Source organism: Aulostomus chinensis, chromosome 21 (genome assembly GCF_037954235.1).
Source record: "Aulostomus chinensis isolate RoL2024-O1b breed Wild chromosome 21, RoL_Achi_v1.0, whole genome shotgun sequence".
NCBI classification, from domain to species: domain Eukaryota; kingdom Metazoa; phylum Chordata; class Actinopteri; order Syngnathiformes; family Aulostomidae; genus Aulostomus; species Aulostomus chinensis.
Genome location: NC_141340.1, coordinates 11,012,660 through 11,035,356, shown reverse-complemented (window position 1 = coordinate 11,035,356; position 22,697 = coordinate 11,012,660). Strand labels below are relative to the sequence as shown.

The window sequence follows — 22,697 nt, the reverse complement described above, 5'->3', positions numbered from 1 at the left end:
TACGTCACAGTAAAAATATGATCAGACGTCATAAATTAAGAAAGAGCAAGTAACATTTGTTTTCATAGACAAATAGGCTCCAATCTACAAAAAAAATATCTGTGCTTTTCAAGCGAGAAAATCCAATGTAATAACAATAATATTAATCATGATAATGATGATGATAATAATATTAATATTAATGATAAAAAGGGTCCACAAAATCGCATCCGAGTGAAAGCTTTTAGCCACAAAACAACACACAATACATTCTTATAAATAGATTGAGACACATTCGTGTCTATTAATTTAAATAATGGTGGCAACAATCAAGACAGTCTTTCATGAGCTGCAGTTATTAACACGTTTCACCTCAAAGTTGGCCCCTTCATCGCAGTGTCCCTGTGTGGACGCGGCCCTCGCTCTTCTATTTGTGGTTTGTTTATTTATTTTACAGAATTAAAGTGTTTTCTTTTTTTTTCCTTGGTCGGGTTTTTACTGCTTCATTTTTAAGATAAGCATCAATTCCACGGCCGATATTCCGGGTTTAAAACCGTTAACCCGGTGTAAGGGAAGTTTTGTCCGGCGTTTTTCTGTATTTTTGAATTGTCTTTCGCTGGCGACACAGAATCCTCTAAAGCTCCGCTGCCTGGAGAGGTGGACACGGGTGAGCCGTCCGAGCCTTGTCTCTCTGCAAAGAAGTAAAAAAACAAAGCAAAAACAAATGGAGTAAATAACCAGTTTTCTGGAAGGAAACCACTTTGTTAAAAGCCCATAGGCCCACATATAGAACAGCCCACTGAAAGCAAGACAGAAGCTGAGAACCAACTGCATCCGTAAAGAACAACCCAAAAAAACCACATTTATTGTAGGCGATATAAACAGCATGAGAAATCACTTCTTCTTTAATACATGTATCAGTATAAAATGGTTTCATATTGATGGACAAACGTCGCCCAAAATGATGGTTATTTCGTTTAATATTCGATGGTTTCAGGCAGTTGCGAGTATAAATGATCGAATATCCCACAGCATCTTCAAGTAAACAAATTAAAGAGAGAGGAAAAATAGTCCACAATCTGTGACGTTTTATTTAAAACGTGAATGAATCATTTTCTTACTTTTATGGGTTTTCGTATGGTATAGCAACTCCTGCTCGTCTTGAAAGGAGGCTCCACATAGGTCGCAGGGAAAGGGCTTGTCTCTGGCGTGGGTCCGCCGGACGTGGCTGTCGTGGGCGGCGTGGGAGGCGAAGGCCTTGCCGCAGTGTTTGCACTTGAAGGGCCGCTCTCCGGAGTGCTGGCGGATGTGTGTGCGCAAAATACTCGAAGCGGTGAAGGCCTGAGGACCAAGAGGAAAACAAACAAACAAACAAAAAAACACTCAGGAAAAATAATATTCAAGCTTTTCAACCTGGTTAGTTTCAAGCAAATTATGTCCAGGTTATTTAGTGTGATGTTAACAAATATATATATATATATATATATATATATATATATATATATATATATATATATATATATTTATATTTATAAATACGTTCCACTTGTTTAACAGGCACGATTTTATTTAATGTTGGATACCAGTCAGACTTAGTGAGCAAGTTGTTTAAGTTTTAAGGGCAAGTGAGATTATCTTTAACAAAAACCCGCACAAAAAAGAGGAGGATATCGAGGAGGACAATGAACAACAACAACAAAAACTTCTGCCCATCCCAGAGCCGTAAATTAAAAGTATAAAGCCGGCAGACAAAAGGGGGTGTACATCTGGCGATAATTAGCATGGAAGTGTCTCGGTGGAGCGTGCCCGCGGAGGGATACAATCACCAGCGGCTCGTGCCAAATGCACCATGAAACGAGGAAGTCCTGAATGGACCGAGGCTCGAAGGCCCGCGGGTCTAGGACCTCATCTCAGAGGGGGACTTTGTCTTCATTTTGTCTCTCATTTGATGATTTAGTCTCGGGTATAAGACGACTTTTCATTCGATATAAGAGCTGATTATTCGTGTTCCTTCGCTGTTCAGTGTAAACAGTGCAACATTATTTTAATTGAATCCTTTTAAGATATTTTTTCTGGTATTAAATTACTACTTCACCTCATAATTCTGTAAAACTCCCAGATTATAACGAATAAATATAAAGGCTGCAGTGTGCTCCTATATTAACAACGATGTTATAAGTTACACAGAGGGCGATATATTAACATCACATTGATACATCATCTGGATATACCAAGATAATAGAAATATGTTAAATACACTGATTAATACATGAACATATCTATAAAAAAACCACAAGATAACGTTTGTCTATCTATTTAATTCTAATTCTGTTTCTTCTACTTTGGGAAAGACGTGGAGCAGTTGCATGTGTATTTTTGCTAAGATAATAATAACAATAACAATAATAATAATAATAATAATAATAATAATAATAGCACAACCTATAGATGTCAATATGTGATATCGTTCCAGTTTAGTTTAAGAACTTCTTATTGAACACGTTCAAATCTCCCGTCCACCACCACCCCATCCCCCTTAAATGGATCCAATGTCTACAACATTCCATACAGTTTCTGTACATTTATTTATGTGCGCATCGATTTTTTTCGACTTCACACCGACATAGGCTGTATTTCAAATATGTTGTATCTGCATATGTACAAGTAGCAGACCTCGCATGCAAGCATAAACAAATGAGCAAGTGAATAAGAAGCCTTCTCACCTTGTTGCAGTAGACGCACTTGTACGGCCTCTCTCCGGAGTGCACACGCATGTGTTTGTTGAGGCTGGACGACTGGGAAAAACTCTTCCCACACACCGAGCACTGTGAGTCAGACCATCGACACATTAAAACGAATTCAGGGTATTCGATGATTCGAATTTTAACGAACTTAAACGAATATTATTTGTTCAATCCTTGTTCGTTCGATGTTTTTTAAACATGTCTTTTGAACGATATTCATGCAGAACACGTGGCTTATTCGCGGGGTGTCATTTGGATCCTGTCTGTCTTCGTACTGGCCCTGGTCAGGTCCAGGTTGAGGCTGTGCGGAGCTGTTCTTTCAGCACCACCCAGACAAAAATAACTCCTCTCATTTTAGTACCTTGTGAGGTCGGTGTTTCTCGTGAACGTGCAAGATGTGGATCCTTAACCGGTCTCTCTTTTCGAAAGATCTGTTGCAGAGGTGACAGGGGAACTTCCTGTCCCCTTGGTCCACGCAGCGTGTGTACTTGAGGTGTTTGTCTCTGTAGTACTTGTACGCGAACACCTTCCCGCACCTGTCGCACTTGAACCCTTCACCCGTATCTGAGGAGAGACGGGATCATGTTTAGCACGGCTACTAAGGAGGCAGACCGAGCGACCCGTGCTAGATTCACCTCTGACCTTCAGCGGGAGGAACCGTGCTGGCGTCTTCTCTCAGGTCTTTCAGGGTCAGTGGGATGCCGAGGAACTGCATGTAGCAGTCACCGTACCACACCAGCAGCTCTTGGTTGGGTCTGATGTCCTTGCAGGCCTCGTAGAAGATCTGACCCTGGACCTGGACAGCTATCAGGTTCTGCTCCTCGGGGAAGCGTGCGCACTTTACCAAAGACATCCAGTTCCCTGATCCTCCTCTTCCATCCACAAAATGGCTCAGCCGGCCGTTCTCAAACACCTGAGGCGGGAAAGAGCGCGTTTAGAGAAAATCTATTCTCCATTTGCGGGAGCAGAACTGTGAGACAAAAATGCAGCAACTACCTCCCACATGAGAGTGTTGTCGTCATAGGTTTTAATCTCGCTGGTGTTGACCAGTTTTCCCTGGAAAGGTCCGAAGCGCGTCCCTTTAGGAATGCTGCTTTTGTCCGTGAAGACTCCACAGTGGGAGACGTGTCCCCAGGCTGTCTGCAGGACGGTTAACCCTGGAACACCAAGACAAAGACGGGGTCACACATCAGAGGTGGAGGGTATCCAGGAACGCCGAAGATAGGACAAGACAAGTTCGTACCTTCTGGAAGATCCAGAGTTTCTTTGTCAAGAGGGAGGATGTTCGTGTCAGACACTGCAAGAAAATCATGTATTAGTACATGTGTTTGGGGGAATCTATACTGCATTATTACATTAGTATACTACATATTATTACGTATCATTATACGTGATCTTCAGAGGTTTTTGGATGTCAATTTAACAACTCTAAAATAAGCAGATTCAATCTATTTTCTTTACCTGGTTTCTCGGGCAGGGCCACTCCGGATATAGCGTGGCCCCCCCTGCGCTCCTGGCCCCCCGAGTAACCGTACAGCACCAAGGACAAGTCGTCTTCGCTAAAATTAAACGCCGTGCGCGTTTTCTCTTGCGACAAGTCCGCGCCCCGCAGCCGGAACACACTCTGCTTAGGCGGCGAGGTGGACGCGGTCGAGCCGCTGCAGGAGGACCTCTCACTGGACGGGCTGCTGAAGTCTGAGGACAGCGGACCGGCGGCGTGCTCCGTTACCACCGCAGCCAGCTCCTCCGGTTTAGAGTACATCGGGTGTCCCGGCAACATCTGGCTCAGGTAGGGGATGCCAGAAGCGGTCAACATGTGTTCGTGCAGGAGCGAGGCGTGGTGGCCGCCCTGGCCGAGGAACGGAGCCGTAGCACCGTGCAAGTTGAGCGGCAGAGACGCGTCCGACACCAGGCGACCGATAGACTTTAGAGGCTGGAGGAGGCTGTGCGTGCGCGGGAAGAAGTCCATGTAGTGATGGTGGCCGGGGAGAGGGGCTGGGTAGAAGCCCCGGGCAGGGCTGCCCTTCAGCATAGCGGCTCGGTGCAGGTTCCTCGGTCCTGGGGGAAACAAGAGGGGTGACTAACATTTTAATGCAAACTTAAATTCCAATTTTGTTAAAATACTCAAGTAAACTACATCCGACATTATGTGCATGAGCCTTTTTAATTTAATTTTTTTTTTTTTTTACAGTTTCAAGAGCAACGATCCTCTGAATTCTAACATCTTAAAACCGCTGATGCAAATACTGGGGCCAATATTGCACCATGAAGTCTACAATTAGACAGCCGATTTTGCAATATTTCCAGCTGAGAGAACACACACACATCACACACACCATTACCACTGTTCCAGTGGAAATGACTGCATCGCGTGTGTGTGTTTTTAGGAACCGTTTACCAATCAACCAGTAAATAGAGGTACAAATGAGGGTCATGACACTAGTTAAAGAGCAGGCGGCCAGAGCAGAGGTCAACATTAATGAAGCCGTTATCTATATAGACTTTACCATCATCTTCAAAGAGGCTCCAGCTGATGGAGAAAATGATAGAAGCACGAATATAGAATTTTGACAGTGTTACAATAACCATTCCAGCAGTAATTTGAAATAAAAATGTTAAAAATGCACACGTAATTCGAAGGACTGAGCCACAGCCCACTAACACACAAGCGCCTAAGTAGGTAACGGGAAGTGCAGTGATTTTACAGAAAAAAAATCTTACCTCCAATAAATAAAATGATGTTTCACAGCCAAATTTTCATGTCCTGCAGGTTTCAAAATATCTCCAGAGAGGTGTGCAACACTGGAAGCTGCTTCTGTTTGTTCTGTGTATGTGTGTGTGTATGTGTGTGTGTGTGTGTGTGTGTGTGTGAGGGTCTGTGGTCATCTGAGGGCACCTCTACTGTACACACTCAGGTCTGCTGTTGGAGATGTTTCCTATTGGTCAGCAGCTCAACCTCATGCATCTCAATGTCTCATAGGAATACATCTGGGACAACCCACCCTGTTAACCTCTCTCTCTCTCTCCCCACACACACACACACACACACACACACACACACACACACACACACAGAAACACACACGCACACAGCTTTCCTCACCACAATGAGGCTGATTGAGAGGATCCCAAAACATTTCCATATGAACCCCCCCCCATTTGATGTTATCCAGGGACCCCCCACCACTCCAGCCCACTACTAGTTTGTTATTATGACTTGGATGCGGCAAAATTCTCACCACACAAAACTTCATGTCATTGAAGAAAAACTGATTTGGTGCGATACAAATGATTTCAATTATTTCTCATCTAATTATTAGAAAAAAAGAACACCAAAAATGCACTTCCAGTTGAGTTGAACACTTTTTAAACAACTGGCGGATTTTTCAGCAGCTTAAAGCTCAAGACGCGTGTCTCAGTAAGAACTTTTCTATGGTGTTTTTGGATTTGGTGTTAATGTTGCATTTTCGAGGTACTTTTGATCATTTCAATCACAAGTAACACCAAAAATCTGAGGAACAAATACAGACGTAAAACTTGTGAGACGTACTTGCACAACGGAGTGGTCAGCAGGTTCAGTCGCAGGTTTCAGATGATGTCACCACCGCTGCCTCGCCGCTGTTCTCCCCAAACAAAGACAAATAAAAAAAAGTCTATCGTGGGTCTCTGTGGGTTTAAAGCAAACCACAGTGAAGTATAAAAATGCATCACTACCCTCACAGATCTAAAGGAATGCAATACAATTTCAAGTACTTTGCTAAAGATGAGGGATACTCAATAATATCAGCATTTCGCTGGTAAATATCTTAATCTACAGGCTAACGGCAGATATTTATATCGGCCTGCTTTTGCTTGAATCTTCCTTGTTCATCATTTGGGATGAGGAAGTGAACGATTTGGAAATATAAATCAAATACACAATGTTTAAATGTGCGTTTCAATAAAAGTACACAGTTTTTACACTTTAAAATGTAAAAGTATACTTTTCCTCCTTTTACACAGATGATTCTGACGTTAAATAGTGGCTACGGGCTAAAATCAGTTGGAAAATATTAGCTAAAGTCATCATCATTTAAAACCAAAACACTTTCCAAACCTCGAAAAAGTCTGCATTCGAATTTCAAGTATTTTCAAGGATTCCAGCAACCCGTAGAAACCCCGGTGACTCTTATTACATGTAAATTACTTGCAATTCACTTCTTACACTTCATGAAATAGAGACGTAAGCATGTCTTTGTCCTGTTACAAGAAAACCAGGTGAAATAAAAGCGCCTCGCATCAATATTGCAATAACAGAATTCTTTATTTACAAGGCAGATAGCATCAGCGAAGCCATATTAGTTCACAACTTGCATAACTGTGGTTTTAACTTCTCTTGTAGGCTATATCTAGTTTTGCATAAAACGCTCACGCACACTAATGTTTGATGCGGGGGGGGGGGGAGGAGGGGGGTACAGTGTGATTTTTGTGAACAATGCAGAAATAACCCTCAGGAAAAGGAAAAAAAAAAACACAACAAGCTTTCTTCAGAAAGTCCATATAGTATATTACATATTGCTTCAATATCCCTATGTATCATCTTTTTCTATACAAACAGTGAGGAGGGGTGGGGAGGGGGTGGGGGGAGAGGGTGAAATCAGTCTTCAACCCAACACAGAACAGAGCGATGACAGGAGGGGGGGGGGGGGGGGGGGGGCAGTTCAACTGTGAACGAGTCTCCAGCAACTGAGGAGTTGAACCGCTGTTAACACCCACTCAATATTGTACAAGTCATTATACAAATTTATACAGACAGCAATGTAGTGTACAAGAACAACAATGGACGAAATCTAAGGCAATATGCTAGGGTTTTTAGCATTTCGAGGTTGCATCTTAGCTCTAAGAAATTGGCAGAGAATACAAAAGGGCATTTCTTCAAAACCATAAGAGGAAAAAAATATGTTTTTTTTTTCTTTTTTTTCACGTGGGTCCAAAGCCTTGGCGAAATCATCGATTTGCACCGGTCCTCATTATAAATGCTAAAAAAATGCATTGCTACCACATGGCTTTTTCAAAAATCTTTGACAATCTTTGGAAATTTGCAAATGGGCGTGTGAATCATTCTTTCAAATGGCTCAAAAGTAATATCAAATAAATAAGAATAGTAAAAATAAAAAAAAGGCTTGTTTTGCAGGACTGTATTTTACAATCAAAACAGCACTTCGTTAAAAAAAAGAAAAAAAAAAAAGTGTGATCTCATATCGGCCATCAAAACATTTAATATCTGTCCCGAAGTCTGCAGCTTCCACGTTCTTATGAAAAGGAAGTGAATTAGAGAAACGAAGCGATAATGGGAACCTCCTATGTAAACACTGAGAAGAGCCTGTGCACCACCAGTCCGATTCTTAGGTTTCTTTGTTTTTAAATAATGACAGTACATTCAGAATGACTTTCCTGTTTTATGCTGCATCCTCTACATTGGACCCTGTTAAGTGACATCATCATAAATTTCTCTGGGCCTCAAAGCGAACCAGCAGACTATGAACATAAAAGAATTTAGAAATCCAATTGAAAGGTGAGGAATATTTGGCTTGCTCCAAGTCTGTCCTGGGTTAAAATAGTTTATATAAAAAAGTGTTGTTTTTTTTTTTTTTTTTCTTGAGGAAATTTTTTTTTTTTTGAGGTTAAGAGAGGATGACATGCATTTGATCTTGTGAAGGTCAAACCACACCCCCCCCCTCCCCCTCCCCACTCCCTTTTAATGGGGGCACAAGAATAGCACGCCATTACCGAACACTTTATAGTTGAACTAACTGCCTGAGGTCATAAAATATGGCTGTCTGTCAGAGCAGGTCTTGTGAACCATGCAGTCTCAACTCGGACCTCTGCTATAGAAGAACGGCCTCGAGTCAGAGAGGGTCCACCATGTCTGTCTACGTCCCCTCTCCGGGCTTCAGCCATGATGCTGCATAATCTAATAGAAACGCTGTGTGTGGATGTTCTTGGTACAAAATGCAATAATTCAAAATAAAAACAAAAACAAAAACCCAAAACTTTAATACTGCATCCAAACATGGAGCAAAAAAAAAAAAAGTCCTTTTAATTCAGGAAACTGTACAAAAATTACAAAAACCAAATAACACACACACACACACACACACACGCACACACACACTGGAAAAAAAACCCCAAGAGATTCTCAAGTAATCGTTATTGCTTGTTTACATCACACCCGAACAGTTTGCACCTAGCAGCTTGTATGAAGCATTTTTCACTCCAGACAACATAGAAAGCACACTTCTGTTTGTTTTTTTTTGTTTTTTTAAAAGTTTTTTTGATTTATCTTATGGCTGTGTTGAAATTGATCCTGTTCTATTTTTCTTTTGTGTTTGTGTGTGTGTTTGTGTGTGTGGTGTTTTTATGCTAAAGGCAGAGAAGCAAGCGATAATCTGTACACTGTATACACAGCACACCCTCATACCTCACCACCCTCTTCCTCACCCCTGTCGGCATCGTACCAGAAGGCTTCCAACCCCCTCCCCCTCCAAAAAAAAACTAAAACAAAACTGAACGATTTAAAAACAAAACAAAACCAAAACTCTGCTGCTCCAGTTGTCACCAGACAGGGGTGGCGGGGGAGGGGAACCAAAGCCTTCGGAATAAAATAAATAGAACAACAAAAAAAAAAGTTTTACTTATCGGTATGTACAATCTCTGTAATTAATGCATTTTGACATCTTTTCTGAAACTACAGGACCCAAGTATAATCCATTATTCAGGTTAACAGATTTCTCAGAAAGAATACAACCATTACTGTTAAAATTACGTTAAAAAAAGTGCCTTTGTCCACACTTTTAGAAATAATCTTCTCTCGTTGCTACCAGGATCAACAATAATTAAAATGAATCTATACAGAAAAATAAAACTTAATTTAATACACTATATAAACCTCTCGACTAAATCATTCTAATTCAACTCAAACCATTCTTCTGCAGTGTTTTTTTTTTCCAACCACACCATCATTCTACATCTTAACCTCCCTCCAAAAAGAAAAATACAAAAGAAAATACAGCTAAAAAGGCAAAACCGGCTAAGTATTTGAGCTCCAGCCACCATTCCTAACATGTCTTTGCTGCCATTTGTTTGGAGCTTTGTGGAAATGTCACACGTGTGACAACGGTGAAACAATAACAAAAAAACAAAACAAAAAAAACTAAAGAGAAAGGAAAAATCAGTGATTTTTTTTGAGATGAGATTGTAAATGGCCACTGTCCACTGAGAGGAATACATTCATCAGAACGAGGGATCCCACCCACTGCTGCCCCCTAAAGTCAGTGTCCCCCACCAGGAGGCCTACAGTAAGTCACACTACGGTGAATGCAGCTGGACAGGCAGACAGACGGGCTCATTGAGAGAGGCGCTCCTCTTCCTCCTCTTCTTCCTCCTCATCCTCCTGCTCCTCCACCAGGTTTAGGCATGTTTGGGGACAGAGCTCCGCCATCCTTCACCAGCCCTCTTTCACGGTTCAGTGTCTGTTCGAGGGGTCCGGGCTGCTCCGGAACTGCTGGAGACGCCAAGACGGAAAATATGCGCTTGAATGTGTGTGTGTGTGTGTGAGTGTGTGTGAGTGGGGGTTATCAGGGCACGGCCTGGCCCGGCTGGCTCTAGAGGGCTGTCGGTTACATGTTTGTACAATTTTTTGCTCCGTGCACCAGCTGATCACTGAGGTTCAAGTTAATTTGATGAGGGTCAACAGTATTTCTGCAATGAAAAAAAAAAATCATGAGAGACATTTTTGGATTAAATCACTTTTACAAACAAAAAAACAATTAGACCCCGTCTTAGAACACAACTTAGAAGAAGTCAGTAAATTGTGTGAGGCTGCACTAATGGCCTAACAGTAAATAATTGAAATAATCGGAGTGCCAATATATTTCTATAATCCAGCAAGAGGGATAAATCAAGTGACAGATATACTGGTGCGATACAACAGTCTGAAGAGTGGTTAAATATTCATGGCGCTTTATTAGGCTTAAAAGCATCATGGACAACAACAGTGCATTCCACGTAGCTGGCTAACAATACCAGCGAGACAAAGGAAGAAGGATTAACATTAAATGAATGATAATCAACAGACGAAGAAATATAGACAGTCTCTTATGGTGTGTGTGTGTGTGTGTGTGTGTGTGTGTGTGTGTTGGTGTGACAGCTCTAAGCCACACCTAAGTGTTCCATGTTAACAGCGAACGACCTGGTAATGTCTATATAGTCTAAATGGTCTGGCTCTAAAGTGCCTGCTGCTAATTACATCATTGTCCTCTAAGTTCAAGTCGAGCACTAGAACTTTGCTAGGAGGAGTTACGTAAACTATGGAGTAAATTATTTACTAGCATGGCAGTCCAATAAGTGTACCCAAACCCTTTGGGTCTCACAATGAGACGGACATAAGTAGCAAGACGGAGGAAGAAAGACAAGAACCCTTTTTTGTTTTTTTGTAGGCCGCCGTGATCACTGTTGAAAGTGCACAGGGTTCATTTTGTTAACTCCTGACATGTAAATCAGTGAGCTTAATGTGCAAACGTTGATGGACAAAACTGGCCTGGTCATACTGCATACTCCAAAATTCTTCTGGTGTTTACCTGTTCTTGTCCCATGGAGGGTAAGCCGGGCGAGGGCCCCGAGGCCATAGATGTGACACTCATCTGTCCAGCCATCTGGCCCATGCTGCTCATGCTGCTGGTCGCCAAGTTGCTGGCCATGGAGACGTTGTTGAGGTTCATACCATTGCCGTTGTACATGTTGCTGTTACTCTGCTGGGTGAACTGGGGCGACGCCTGCTGCTGCGAGAACATACTGGGGGGGGGGACGACAACATGTGAATGATGATTTAAAAAATAGGGACAGGCCAAGAGGTGAGGGGTTAAAAAAAAAAAGGTCATCATTGCTTTCAACCCATTCCTCAAAAAAAATATAACTATTACCCATTAGATCTGCATGATGTCTAGCATCTCATCATAAAGAAAGAACAAACAGTACAGCAGGCAAAAACACAAGAATTATTTACACAAAATACTGACATTAAGTGCAATATAGACAGTGGCAGTATATCTTGAAGACAGCCTTCCCCCCTTGATTCATTTAAAATATCTCATGTCTTACTTCCTGGGATTTTGTATTTCCAAAACTCCATATTAACTTAGAAATCCAGTATTTTGAAGGATTAGCAGATTAAATTCCTAGCCCCCTAAGAGTTAAACCCAGAGAGCACATACCTTTGCAGAGGTGAACTCAGTTTTTGCTATGTTAAGTGGATTTACCCCAGAATGTAATGGCGTCTTCCTGGGCCGATACTACACCCCTCCACCAATGTGTGGTGAAATTCAACTTCTTCGTTTTTGTGTAATATGGTAAACAGGAAAACACTTAGTTAACCCGTCTGAATATCTAAGTTATGCACTTCTTGGTTTAATTATGCTAAACAGAAACTAATCCCGAGCCATAAATGACTCCAGGCCATCTGATACGTGAAGCACCAGGAGCTGAGTGCAGTCATTTCCAGCCCTCTTACCTGTTCCCTCCCATGTTGCCCTGCGGCCAGCCGTTCATGTCAGGTGAGCCCTGGAAAGCAGCGTTTCCTTGGCCCTGTTGCATCATGGGTGACTGAGTGTGGGCCATGCGTGGTGAAAGCAGGGGGCTCTGCGGTGTACCCGGACATCCGAAGCCACCGTCTGCCTGTTGGCTCATACCTGCGGAAGACAGATCAGAAGGCTCAACCAGAGTAGACCAGGTTAGTGAGTATTCCATGTGACTGACGAAAACATACAGATTTGGAATGAGCAACTCTGCAAGTGTGACACTTAGTCTGAGTGAACATTCCAGATTATTTGCAGGCATTTAAGATGACCTATTATGATGCATAAGCAGTGAACAAGCAAAGAACCAGGAAGTAGAGGACTACAGAGACAGCTGAGGTGAGAAGGGAGAGGACAGGAAGGACTGACATGATCTGAGGGTTTATGACAAAAAAAAAAAGGAAAGAAAAAACTCCAGCATGTCATCAAAAAAATTGGTATTACATGGGATTATCCCCGGATTATTGTTCTGCCTGGTGACACTTTTAGGGCAGGTGTCAAAAATGCGCTAAAATGTGATTGTTGTGCTGCTGATGCCATCTAGTGGACAGAGTGTATACTCAAAACTATTTTGGTCAGTGGAGAAACAATGTATGTCCATGAGAACACGTGAGTGGGGGGAGGTCAAAATAAGCAGCATGACTGGAACATTTGATGGCAGCTAGTGAATGCAGTCGTCGGTTCAATACGTGACAGACGGGATGATAATAAAGCATGTGAAGCTGTGTCACTACGTCAACACAGAGACACAATGGTACACACACACGCGCACATACAGGCTGTGGGGTGAAGTGTGTGGTAGGCCGGGATGTGGAAGCAGTACCTGAGTTAGGAAACTGAAAGGCACTGTGCTGCATTTGGGGGCTGAGTACTGCCCCGTACTGTCCGCCCATCATGTTTGTGTTTCCCATCATCATCTGTGAGGAGGAGGAGGAGGTGGAGGAAGAGGAGGAGGTGCCATGCAGGTGGAGCTGGGGGTTTGGGGGGAGAGATGGCAGGCTGGGGGAGAGAGGGGAGGAGAAAGGGCTGGTAGGGGGAGGTGGCGAGGCCAGGCCTGTACTGGTACCGTAGCTGGGCGGGTAGGGGAACTGCTGGGGGTTGGCCTGGGGGATCCGTGGATTACTCATGCCTCCGGCAGCCATGTTGGGAGGCAGGTTGAGGCCCTGGGCCCTCATGGCCATCGTGCGCTGCTGCTGGACCTGCTGGGCTTGTTGGACCTGCTGCTGTTGCTGCTGCCTCTGTCTCAGGTGATTACTCAGCATCTCCCGCTGTCGTTGCGCCAACATCTGAGCGTTGATAGTCCCCTAGAGGGAAGGAGCGGATGGATGTTCGTGACAAGAGAAACACTGACATTTTGACATATTGTGATACAAAGGCAGCGGTGACTTACCTGGTTTGGAGCACTGGCTCTAAGAGGTAGGTTCACATTTGACACACTACTCATCTGAGTCATCATAGGCTGTCGGTTCTGATAGAGCAAGAGACAGAAGAGATTAAAACAACAACCATCCTGTTAAGTAAAATCCTTTACTCTTGAAGTCCATATAAAAATTCAAACTCCATACTTGAAGCTAGGATTAACAGTATAAGAATACACACGAAAATAATTCCAACACAGTTAGAATCCTGCATGAACCACGACTCAGGATGACATGGTTACAATGGGGGATCCAGCTCATCTTTTCTTTAGAACAATACGGATATGACTGGACTAAAACAAGGGTCCAGAGGGGGAACCACTTAAAGACCCACTCCGATGAAAACCACGTTTTTCAAGTTGTTCACATGTTCATATGGCATATTTCTGGTTGCAATGCTAAGAAGAAAGATAATGACATTAGCTTTCAGAATCTACTGAATCACTGCTGAGAGAGAGCAATGAAGGAGGTTTCTTGGTCATAGTAACATAATGAACCACACATTGGTTTGCAGTCAACACTTCACACAAGACTGTTTCACCAACTGGCAGCAGAAAAAAATGGTCTTCGCCAACAAGTTAAATTTGAAGCAGGATGCTGGTCCTTCCATCCAGTGGGCAGCCTGTACTTTTACCGGTAAATGTATTTTTTCTGTTGGGTGCTAATAATTCAACTGAGCCTGCCCAGGAGGTCCTAACCAGGTGGCACACCATCTGAAGGCCCCCGCCAGCCCAGGTTGTCAAGTGCAGCTGGCATTTCGGGCAGACAGTTCCTCCGGCACCATGGGTTCACCTCTATCGGCTGGGAAAGACGTGTCAGGTGACCACCTGTCCTCTTCCCGATCGCCGACCCCCGCAGAATGAGACCGAGACATCCTGTCTACCCTTGCGGTTTTGCCACAGAGCCTGCCACGTGTCCGGTCCAGTCTCCACCGCCAGCGTGGAGGTTCGGGATGGTGAACACGGAGGGTTTGAACTCTACAGCGAACACGGCAGACCTACAGACCTACATGTGGGGTATTGCATGTGAGGGAGGGCACTGAGCAGTGCTGTCTCCGCCCGCAACTCAGAGGCGAATTGCTAATGAGCTACTATCGCTCTGCAGAAGCAGAGTCCTGGAAATGGCACAGGTTTTATGATTTGGGCTAAAAACTTCATAATCGCAATTCAAAGACTGAGAGAACGCTTTAAAATAGCAAAAAGGAGGACTTGAGTGGGTCTTTAAGGTACGGACGGGTAGGTTGTGAGATAGTTTCCAGAATTAAAAAAAGATTAAAAAATAATTATGAAAAGATGAAGTCTCTTAAGTTGTGGGTGTGTATGCAGGATTTGTACGCTTTAAACATCTCAGAGGATAGTGGGGGATTATGAGGTTCCTATATATCTGGGGTCCTGAGCTGAAAAGTTGGGGAACCCCTGCACTAAAAGAGCAGCAGGGGAAAGGTAAAGTAAGGCAACTATGTCATCCTGAAGGATAGACAACACCACCTCTGTCACATCCAGCTGTGTAGCCAGTGTTGCTGCGTGTACCTGTTGGGACTGTAGCCGGTGCTGCAGCTGCAGTCGTAGCGCGTTGGGCTGATTGGGGACGACTCCGGTGGGCCTAAGTCCAGGCCGCGCCTGCATCCTCATCATAGGGTAACCTGGCCGAGGGCCAATCTGACCAGGCATAGGATGGAAGCCTGGCTCTTGCATGGCTGCACCAGGGTAGCCCCTTTGGGCCATGTGAGATGGAGGGGGCCCGAACTGCTGGGTATACATTGGCGGCTTCTGCTCTAACATCATGGAGGGGTCCTGCGGGAACTGGTCCTGCTCCAAAGTCTGATTCTGAAAGGGAATGATCAGACAAAAATGTAGAGGCACAAGTGATGATGAAGACAAATGAATAACAGCAAATATTGATCTCACCTGTTCTATCAGAGCAGGGATCCCGAGGGCTCGATCAATCTCCTCCAAACCATCGAAATCTTTTAATGCAGTGTACAGTTGGGACATCAGGGCACCCTCGTCTACTACGGTGCCGTCACCTGTGCTGAGCCCTGTACTACACATCAGGTCATCCTGGGGTGCTGAGTGTAATGGTCTGGGCAGAGATGATGCAGATGGAGGAGTACAAGGTTTTGGATATTCTCAAAGTTAAAATTTGAGCTTGACTGCTCATATGGAGGTGTGGCAACTTACCTGTTCTGGTTTACAAAAGCTGTCTGGTCAATGGGCATCATACTATCCGGCCATGGAGCTGTCTGGTTAGGTGGAGCCTGCTGCTGGGAGAAATGGCCCACAACACCGATATCCATGTCAGGCTGGGCTAAATGGGGGATGAGGAGAAAAAAAAGGATTACGGCAAAATAGTGTCATGTGTAGCTGATGCAAATGGGCAAAATGACCCAGAAACAAGCACACCACAAGGAAAATCATGAAGACTTTTATGATTATGCCATGTACTATCTTCATCTCACCACTAGATGGCATCATTTTAAAAACTACAGGAGAGTTCAGGCCTTTTCATTTGAGCCTTCTGCGCCATAAGTTTTAGATTTGGCAGATTGGACATTCTGTACTGAAGCTTAATCCATAAATGTAAGTGCTTTCATCTGCACTGAAACATTTTAGCATCTGTTAAATGGATACAGGCTGGAGTTATAGGGGCTTCATTGTGCTGGGTGACCCGGAAATCTACTGCATACACACACACTTTTATTGTCTAGTTATGGAGTTGGAAACACAAAATCAACGTATGTATCCAGGGTCAACCAGGGTCTTACCATTGGCCATCATGGAGGACTGCAGTATCTGCCGGGGCCCTGGCTGGCTGTTGGGCCTCATGGGAGTACCGTTGGGACCCATCCTACCCTGAATGGCACCTTGCTGCCCGGGACCAGATGCTCCAAGAGGAGGGGCAGAGGCTGAGCCCACCCAACCCTCCTGCTGCTGCATGCCTGGCCGTGGACCACCTGGACCCATAAGACCTGGAGGAAGAAGAAGAAGAAAAGCGTAAGAAACACACTAAAACAGAGGCTGTCCACCGTACCCATGAAGCAAGAGAGCAGTATTAGGGGCAAAATCCAATGTCCAGATGTTTGCAAACTGATAAACTTTGTGCCAGCACGAGTGGCATTTATTTCCTATCACAGGAAACAATTTTTGTTACGATGAGTGATGCCACACAGGAGGAGCGGGAGGAAGAGGTCTTTGTGACACTGAATGAGAGTGCACACAATCTCACACATGGCAGCATGTCTGCTTCAAATTGTGACAAATGTTAAAAGGGGAATTAAAAAGTATGACACTAATTAAAATATGCACAATTCCCATTTGAAACATGGTTCCTGTGGGAATCCAAACAAATAGCGATGGACGTTCTATGAGAGAAGTCCATTTCTTATGACATCCCTTCCCTGTGGGGGCTGGTCACTTTCACTTGAAGTACATGACACTATGAGTCACTATTCAACCTGGTTGTTTAATAGTATCTATGCATGGCAAGCAACAATATGCTATGAACTGGAACACCGACCTGTGCCAACCATGCTGGCCTGGTTAGCCATCATGCCATGGCCTCCCACCATGCCTTGCTGCTGTTGCTGCTGCTGCATAAGGGTGTATGGGCTTGTAGCCCTTATGGGGTATTGTAATGAGGGCTGCTGGGGTGAAACATTCATGTCCAGAGACACACTCCTCACAGGTAGACCCCTGCCCGGTTGGCCTGGACGCACACCTGCAAAGTCTGGAGAGGGAGAGAGAGAGAAATGGATTTTAGATGTAAAAGTCAAACACGAGTGTCAACAGTTACATGATAAAGGAAAAGTAAAAAATATCAAAATGATGTTTCTCTCTTTTTATGATGCTTTTAATACTGATGTTGCACATTTTAAGTACAACAGCTGTTTATATGCTGTATTTAACGTGGTTTTATTTTTATTTTTTTAAAGTATACCACCACCCACAGCATTATGTAGATGTATTTGGTGGATTCAATCAATCCAAAAGATCATATGACACATTAATGTGGTGCAGATATTGTGCCTGATCGCCACTATATTTGATTTACTTGAAATTCTCAATCAGAGTGTTTTTGGCACATTTTGAACCCAGGAAAGTCAGTGGGACTGTAACTTCTGAGTAAGTGTGGTACTCACTGGTCGGGCCCATGCCAGGCCCAACGTTCCGGTGAGGCTGCTGTTGCTGTGCTGCCAAGGTAGGACTGGTCTCGGACATCTGCAGGATGTCATTGATGATGTTCTGTTTGTCCATGGGACTGGGTAACGACACAGGCCGTGGCTCGCAGAAGAGCTGCGGCTGAGCGTTCTGCAGGTCATTCAGGATGTCGTCCAGCTCTGATGACTGGAGGGAACAGGGGACAAAGAGGGGAAATTACAAGAAGGAGAAATAAGAGGCTTCCAATTCAAAAAGCAATTGCTGCTTCTCTTGCAGACACATAAAACTGTGGCAGGATTGGACATTGACTTGGTGTGTAAATACAACAGTACTTACATGAGGACTCTTATCTAGGAGATGAGAACTTGGCCTTGTTTATACAACAGCAGGACTTGAGGATTATATGGACCGCTTTCTGTAAACTACAGGCCACAACTGACTTTTATTTAACTTACTATTTACAGATTTTATAAAGAAAAGTCCTGTACCCCATATCAGTATGTTCACTGTTGTCCTTTTCTGATGGGAGGGCAGAATGAAGTGGCTCTTTGGCCCCAACAGTAAACAGAAGTACTCAGTCTGCCTAGTACACCCTCAGGCTGCCATCATATGCAGCTGAGTTGTGGGTTATCTGGACAGTTCTTGTTTGGTTTTTCACACAACAATCTTAAACAAAGACCATGCTGGGGTCTAGTTTCACTTGCCGAATTGTAACACTGTTAGAGCTGTGAAAGACAAATGTCCCGATAGAGTTTAAGGACACTGACACTGTCCTGTGTGTGTGTGTGTGTGTGTGTGTTTCCTCTTCTTAGTTTGACATTAAACAATTAACAACAGCTGCACTCATGCAACACTGAACCCGAAGTCTATAAACAAGAGGAGTATATGAACACTAATTTGATTGCAGTGTTACTGCATTATACTGGAAGACAAATACATCAATATAAATCTTTAGTCCAAGAGAGGCCTGAGGGACATTAGGTAAATAAGTTGCAATAGCTAAAACCGACCACCAGAGTGCAGCACACCTGGAAGGACAGACACCTCCTGCTCGTGACATAATGTACAGCATGAAAACAGCACACCAGCTCTCTTTCAAACATGTACTTAATGTCACGGATGATGAAATGACGCATGTGGGTCACCAAAAGTGGTCATATTTTATTGTTAATCCTCTAGCCCCTCCTCTTTTGAAGATCCCATTTCGAATCACAGCAGCACACGGAGCACCACACAATGCTGATGTCTCTATAAACATACAGGATATATGGGAGAGAGTAGCATAGACAGAGAGGGAGGGGTGGTGGTGGTGGTGGGAGAGAGAAAGGCCCTAATGAGGTCAGGAATGATGTAATGCTCCTGTACACTCAGTTTGCTTTCCTCCTCCTCCTCCTCTTTTTCTTTCCCCTCCCACTTTCTATTCTCTTGACCTCTCTAGTTGCTTTTACCCTTAATGGGTCCTATTTCTATCAATCCCTGTTACTCTCGTCTTTCCATGCATGTCAAAGCATGTAATGCAATCCATGTTCTTCTTCACTGTTTGTCATCACCACTATAAAATATATAGCATAAAGGTCACGTCCTATTTTCGGATCATAATTTCAAATCTTGACGTCAAACACAGGAAGAGCAGCTGAGGACACATAGATTACATATCGATAGGCGTCTGAAAAAACAAAAAAACTCAAGAGATTTTGAAAAGGAAGAATGACACGACTCACAACGCGTCAGTTTCAGTCATGCTTTATACAAAGTGGACTTGCTCCAGAGACAGTAGCGTGCTCCCGAGAGCAGCAGAGGCTGATTTCTAACAGCAGGATATCTGTGAGGTCCTGCCAAATGTGCAGAACTGACAACACGACTTCAACCTGTCTTGCATTTATTCTCTCTCTCCACACACACACACACACACACACACACACACACACACACACACACACACACACACACACACACACACACACACACACACACACTCCCTCACTCACAAAATTAAGCCAGAAATTATTCATACCCCTTGCAAATTTTGACTTGAAGTTACTTTATGCAAGTAACCAGCAAGTATTTTCTACATTACAAATGACACAGGCGTCTCCCAGAAAATATAAGACGATGTACAAGAGGCGCCAATGTGGAAAAATATTTCTCACCTTTAATTTATATTTGAACAAAAAGTGTCATGTCCAAAATTATCCATACCATTTGCAAACTGTTACAGACTATGGGAAAAATCCAAAGTTATATACCATTCCAAATAGTCCAAGCTAATTTAAAGCATCCTTATGGCACTGATTCAATGGGAACAGCTGTTTTAATGAACTCTACAGGTTAAAAACAGCAGCTCTCCTCAATTGGTTTGTGGAAAGTCATGGCTAAGACAAAGGAGCTCACTGAGGACCTGTGGCTGCGCGTTGTGGCTGCTCACAAGTCAGGGAAAAGCTACAAGGCCATATCTAAATGTTTTCAAAATCCAGTGGCTACAGTGCAAAGTATTATTAAAAAATACAGGACATTCCGCACTGTGGAACATCTCAGAGGACATGGTCGGAAGCCAAAAGTGACACCTGTGCTGGACAGGAGGATAGTGAGAGGTGAAAAAGAATCCAAGGATCACCACCAAGGCCGTTCTGGCGAATCTAGGCTCTGCTGGTGGCAACGTCTCAAGGCAGACAGTCCAACGAACCGTGCACATTGCTGGTTTCCATGGACGCAGACCAAGGAGGACACCACGTCTCCAGATAAGGCACACAAAAGCCTGCCTGGCTTTGCAAATTCTCATCTTGACAAAGAAGACTTCTGGTGTTCTGTTTTATGGTCAGATGAAACAAATATGGAATTGTTTGGCCACAATAATGTGTCCTTCATTAGGCATTAAAAAAAAAGGAAAAGCCTTCAACCCTATGATCACCATCCCCGCTGCCCATGGTGGTGGGAACCAAATACTTTGGGGGTGTTTTTCAGCCAATGGACCAGGGAACGTAATCACAGTGAACGGCACCATGAAAAAAGAGCACTACATCAAGATTCATCAAGCAATCTGCAGAGAAACTTGACCTTGAGCACCAGTGGACATGTCAGCCCGACAACGACCCAAAACATAGAGCAAAAGTGATGAAGATATGGTTAGCGGACAAAAACATTGACGTTTTGCAACGGCCCAGCCAATGGAGAATCCAATGAAGAATCTATGGAGGGAGCTAAAGATCAGGGTGAAGGCATGGAGACCTTCCAACCTGAAAGAGTTGGAGCTCATCGCTAAAAATGAATGGGCAAATATACCAGTGGAGACATGCAAAAAGCTTGTCAGCAATTAAAGGAAGTGTTTGATTGCTGTAATAGCCAATAAGGCTTTTCTGTTGATTATTGAGAAGGGTGTGAATAATTCTGGACATGACACATTTTGTTCAAATGTAAATAAAAGCTGAGAATCCCCCCCCCCCCCCCACAATGATGCCTCTTGTACATCGTTTTATTATCTTTTGGGAGACGCCCATGCTATTTTCAATCTATATTCTATAATCTGTATGTATATGTATGTATGTGTGTGTGCGTGTGTGTGATATATATATACAAACACACACACACACACACACATATGTGTATATGTGTAAACAAACACACACACACATACATATATACACACACGCGCGCTGAGATGTCAGTGTAGGATTGAGGGCAGCGAGGCCGCTGGTGTCTGTGACCTGGCCTGTGTCATTTGGTTGGAAGGGGAACTGAGAAAACAGGGTGGGGTAAAGCAGAAGTACCACTGTCAAGTAACACTAAAGGGAAAAGTCCTTACTGTCCCCCAAATGTATTCACTCAGAAAGAGCTGAAGCAGCACATTTTACAGTCACAAGGATGGCAGCGACATTAACTGCAAGTACTGCAATATTCAAAAGGTTAACTTCTATGTTGGGAGTTGCTTCTTTGTTTTTTTACTGTGGTGCTACTGTGAGATTATTTTTCAATTCTTTTCTTTCAAACATGGATTAATAAAAATTAATATTTATGCTATGTCCACCTCCTTTTGTTTCTATCCTTTTACCCTTGTATATAAAACCACCGAAACACTTTTTTAACATGTATTCGTTCTCAATATTTTTAGCCACCACCTCTCCCCTCCGTGATTCATGATGTGCTAATGAACACGTCTCAGTGTTGTAACACGGTGTTGATTACAGAAGAGAAACATAAGCTGCAAAGTTAATTACATGCAGTAAAATATGAATACTGCTGCAGTGGAAGCAGCTTTTATTAAGCCTCAGCAGAAAGTATGTTTACATGAAACTATGCAACACACACACACACACACACACACACACACACACACACACACACACACACGCACGCACTATAGAAAACAGATACTCCTGCCTCACAAAGACCCATGGGACTAGTCCCATACCTATAGTTCTTTCAGCCATCAGCCAAGCAACAACTAGTGAGCTCTGCTCTGATTTCTCATCTCGCTCTGCTCCGGCCATCAATAATTCAGCCCTCAAACAATCATGAGAAGGAGGAGGGGAGGCAGAGCCGGAGGGAGACGGCGAGAAAACAGTGGGTGAGGTTGGAAGCGAGGAGGATGAGTGGACTTTGTAACTAGTACAGTCATCGTTCACACACGGCTGAGCAGCCATTCAGAAACCCACTCACAAACACGTAATGAGGCGAGCGACGTCACAGCAGAGTCTTACAATTGTCAGTTCTGGGTTGACAAAAGAGCAATAACATAACCACTTGAAGCTACAAGTTGGTTGCTCTCTATGCAGACGTAAAACCACAAAATAG

At 43.6% G+C, this 22,697-nt stretch overlaps 2 protein-coding genes across 5 annotated transcripts in view; both read right to left on the bottom strand.

The window, feature by feature from the left end:
• Positions 1-366: 366 nt before the first annotated feature.
• On the bottom strand, positions 367-4,758 carry prdm14 (PR domain containing 14). Its single transcript, XM_086191575.1, has 8 exons — positions 4,185-4,758; positions 3,967-4,020; positions 3,720-3,880; positions 3,366-3,636; positions 3,085-3,287; positions 2,703-2,804; positions 1,101-1,320; positions 367-670 (listed from the first exon to the last, which is right to left on the bottom strand). The coding sequence occupies exons 1-8, from the start codon at positions 4,753-4,755 to the stop codon at positions 501-503; spliced, it is 1,752 nt and encodes a 583-aa protein (XP_086047701.1). The 5' UTR covers positions 4,756-4,758; the 3' UTR covers positions 367-500.
• A 4,247-nt stretch (positions 4,759-9,005) lies between these two features.
• ncoa2 (nuclear receptor coactivator 2) overlaps positions 9,006-22,697 on the bottom strand; it is a 63,311-nt gene continuing 49,619 nt past the window's right edge. For 2 of the 4 annotated variants that reach the window (XM_086191003.1, XM_086191004.1), the window contains 10 exons: positions 17,891-18,095; positions 17,269-17,478; positions 16,517-16,720; positions 15,933-16,059; positions 15,282-15,834; positions 13,725-13,802; positions 13,158-13,638; positions 12,271-12,448; positions 11,342-11,555; positions 9,006-10,463 (listed from right to left, as the gene is read on the bottom strand). In XM_086191003.1, coding sequence (XP_086047129.1) covers positions 10,452-10,463; positions 11,342-11,555; positions 12,271-12,448; positions 13,158-13,638; positions 13,725-13,802; positions 15,282-15,834; positions 15,933-16,059; positions 16,517-16,720; positions 17,269-17,478; positions 17,891-18,095 — 2,262 coding nt within the window. In that variant the 3' untranslated portion in view covers positions 9,006-10,451. The remainder of the gene's footprint in view (positions 10,464-11,341; positions 11,556-12,270; positions 12,449-13,157; positions 13,639-13,724; positions 13,803-15,281; positions 15,835-15,932; positions 16,060-16,516; positions 16,721-17,268; positions 17,479-17,890; positions 18,096-22,697) is intronic. The other 2 variants (XM_086191005.1, XM_086191006.1) reach the window with 2 other exon arrangements.

Excerpts from the sequence above, each read along its gene's own strand:
- prdm14 (XM_086191575.1), bottom strand. The coding sequence starts at position 4,755 with ATGCTGAAGGGCAGCCCTGCCCGGGGCTTCTACCCAGCCCCTCTCCCC. Across the intron at positions 3,288-3,365 it reads CACGGTTCCTCCCGCTGAAG|ATACGGGTGAAGGGTTCAAG; the intron begins GTCAGAGGTGAA and ends GTCTCTCCTCAG. Across the intron at positions 2,805-3,084 it reads AGAAACACCGACCTCACAAG|TGCTCGGTGTGTGGGAAGAG; the intron begins GTACTAAAATGA and ends TCTGACTCACAG.